The 2,517-nt window shown below is 35.0% G+C and overlaps 1 protein-coding gene across 1 annotated transcript; it reads left to right on the forward strand.

Annotated features, from left to right (window-relative positions):
- Positions 1-387: 387 nt before the first annotated feature.
- On the forward strand, positions 388-2,492 carry LOC129570817 (probable cytochrome P450 28a5). The gene is made up of 7 exons (XM_055450541.1): positions 388-653; positions 717-855; positions 960-1,067; positions 1,133-1,234; positions 1,416-1,935; positions 2,007-2,185; positions 2,270-2,492. The coding sequence occupies exons 1-7, from the start codon at positions 463-465 to the stop codon at positions 2,384-2,386; spliced, it is 1,356 nt and encodes a 451-aa protein (XP_055306516.1). The 5' UTR covers positions 388-462; the 3' UTR covers positions 2,387-2,492.
- Positions 2,493-2,517: the final 25 nt, after the last annotated feature.

The raw sequence follows: 2,517 nt of genomic DNA on the forward strand, positions 1-2,517 counted from the left end.
GTATTGTGTATATAAAAAAGATATTTTGATTCACAAATTTGTTAAAAAACAAATTCTTTTTTCTTCTTCTTTATAATAATGTTGATGATTGACCGCTCGGAATTCCCGATATGATGCAGATTTATGTAATTGTTAAATATTCCCAGAAACAACTCGGAAAATGTTCGGTCGTAAAGCCTTTTTGATTGTTTCACACGTGCCTAAAATATTATTGCATGAAAAATACTCCACATAATTACAAAACGTTCAATTCTCATGTAACTGCTCATCGTTATTATTGACTGTCTTTTATTCCGTCTTTTATCAATAAAAGTGGCTCTTCGTGTCGATAAGATAATGTGATGAGTCGGTGTGAACCAGGTTTTAGATGATATAAAATCTATTTTGTCAAATGCAAACCAACAGTTCTGAGTCGATTGACGCAAGCGGTGGAAGCTCAATATAATTAGAAAATAGAACAAAATGTTTGTGTTTTTAGTCGGTTTATTAGTGACATCGGTCGCATTATATTTGTATTTATCGTGGGACTTTGATTTTTGGCGACGCCGAAGAGTAGCTGGGCCTGTTCCACGCGCTTATCTTGGAACCTTCCCAAAAACAGCATTGTTCGATAAAAATTCCAATTACATTCAAGAAACTACGGAAATTTACCGGTACTTTGAACACAAAACTGAAAATAATATTGTGAAATTGTTGATGGAGTTTTTATTTTCAAGGAAATATTTTCGAAAGCATCGTTTCATCGGCGTGTTTGAGTACCGCACTCCAAAATTGTTATTCTTGGACCCAGCATTAGTATCAAATATTTATACGAAATACTTCAAACACTTTGGCGATAATTCATTGAGCGATGTGGTATGTAGTGCATACTGTGTATAATCATTTAAATGATTTATCAAATGGATCGACAGTCGTTTTGCTGTTCAAATTGAAATACTTTGATAATCTTGTGTGATTAGATAACATGGCGAGCAGATCCGTTATTCAAGCCAAATCCATTTATCGAAAAACTGGCACAATGGAAGGAAAGACGAATGGAACTTGCACCCGCCTACTCAATGTTAAAGGTTCAATTCCTTGAAAATTATCGATTGAAATTGTTTGCCAATAAATTCGATACGTTTGCCTTCAGGTTAAAGCCATGTATTCGGCCACAGAAAATTCATGCCGACAATTGGAACAATATATTGGCAGTAAAATTGAATCGAAGCAAGCGATTGTGGCATCCAAAGATGTATGTATTCGAAACAATGAAACGATTCTCAGTCGTGTACAAGAATTCAATGAAACTCAATTAGTTTTCGAATGAAGATGAGAAACCGATATCGTTATTCCGAAGAATTAGACACTAGTTTCAAGTATTTTGAAATACGTTACAGAGCTATTCAATAAATGAAAACCTTTCTATTTTGTAGATATGCTCACGTTTTATAGCCGATGCGCTTTGCAATGTGATTTTCGGTTTGGATGCAAAAGCATTCGATGAAAAGTCCGATTTTGTAGAACAATCCCTTGGAATGTTCCACTCAACGCCGTATGACCACATTCGCTTTGCTGTCTACACAATATTTCCTTGGCTCGGTAAAATCTACCCCAATCAATTAACGTCAACGGAATTCACGAAATGGTTCAAAAATATGTTTGACCAAGCCGTTAAACTGCGCAAACAGAACAATATTTCGCGTGATGATTACTTAAACTATTTGATTGAAATGCGAAATAAGAAGAATACGCCAATGGATTTGATTTATGCACACGCCTTCACCTTCTTTTTGAATGGTTTCGAAACAACATCGTACATACTTGGCAATGCGGTGAATAATATCGCTCAACATAAAGAATGCCAAGAGAAATTACGAGCTGAGATCAAAAGCTATGATCACATCACTTTTGAAGAACTTCATCAGATGCCGTACATGGATGCTGTGGTCAATGGTACATTCCAGCTGAATCAGAATAATCACCATGACAGCAAATCATTCATCTTCTTAATGCTATCTTTCTAGAGACGACACGTATAAGCCCGTTTCCATTTCCAATTTGGAAAAATTGTACGGAGAGCATCGATCTCGAAGATTTCGATGGCAAAATAGTTCACATTGAAAAAGGAGTGAAAATTATTTTACCCATTAACGCACTTCACAGCCATCCTGATTATTATGAAAATCCGGAGAAATTTGTTCCAGTAAAAATCTCTTTTCAAAAGATTTCCTTATTAATTTATTTATATTTATTAATTAACTTATTTTTGTAAAAAAATTTTTAAAAGGAACGTTTTGATGAGAGCACTGGTGGTGTTAAACGGCTGAAAGATGCCGGGGTTTTCATGCCCTTTGGGAACGGGCCACGAATTTGCTTAGGTTTGTGCATTTCACGTTCAGACTAAACAATGTTTGGGTGAATAGGATTTTTTTTACTCGAAATGGAATATTCATTTGACACCCATAGAATGAAAAAAGAATTTCTGAACTCTTTGCCGATAAATGAAACGAAAAAAAACTTAGAGCAAAAAAGAAA

The sequence above is a fragment of the Sitodiplosis mosellana genome, unplaced genomic scaffold (genome assembly GCF_009176505.1).
Source record: "Sitodiplosis mosellana isolate CC-2019 unplaced genomic scaffold, AAFC_SMos_1.0 Smas_scaffold_93, whole genome shotgun sequence".
Lineage (NCBI taxonomy): Eukaryota > Metazoa > Arthropoda > Insecta > Diptera > Cecidomyiidae > Sitodiplosis > Sitodiplosis mosellana.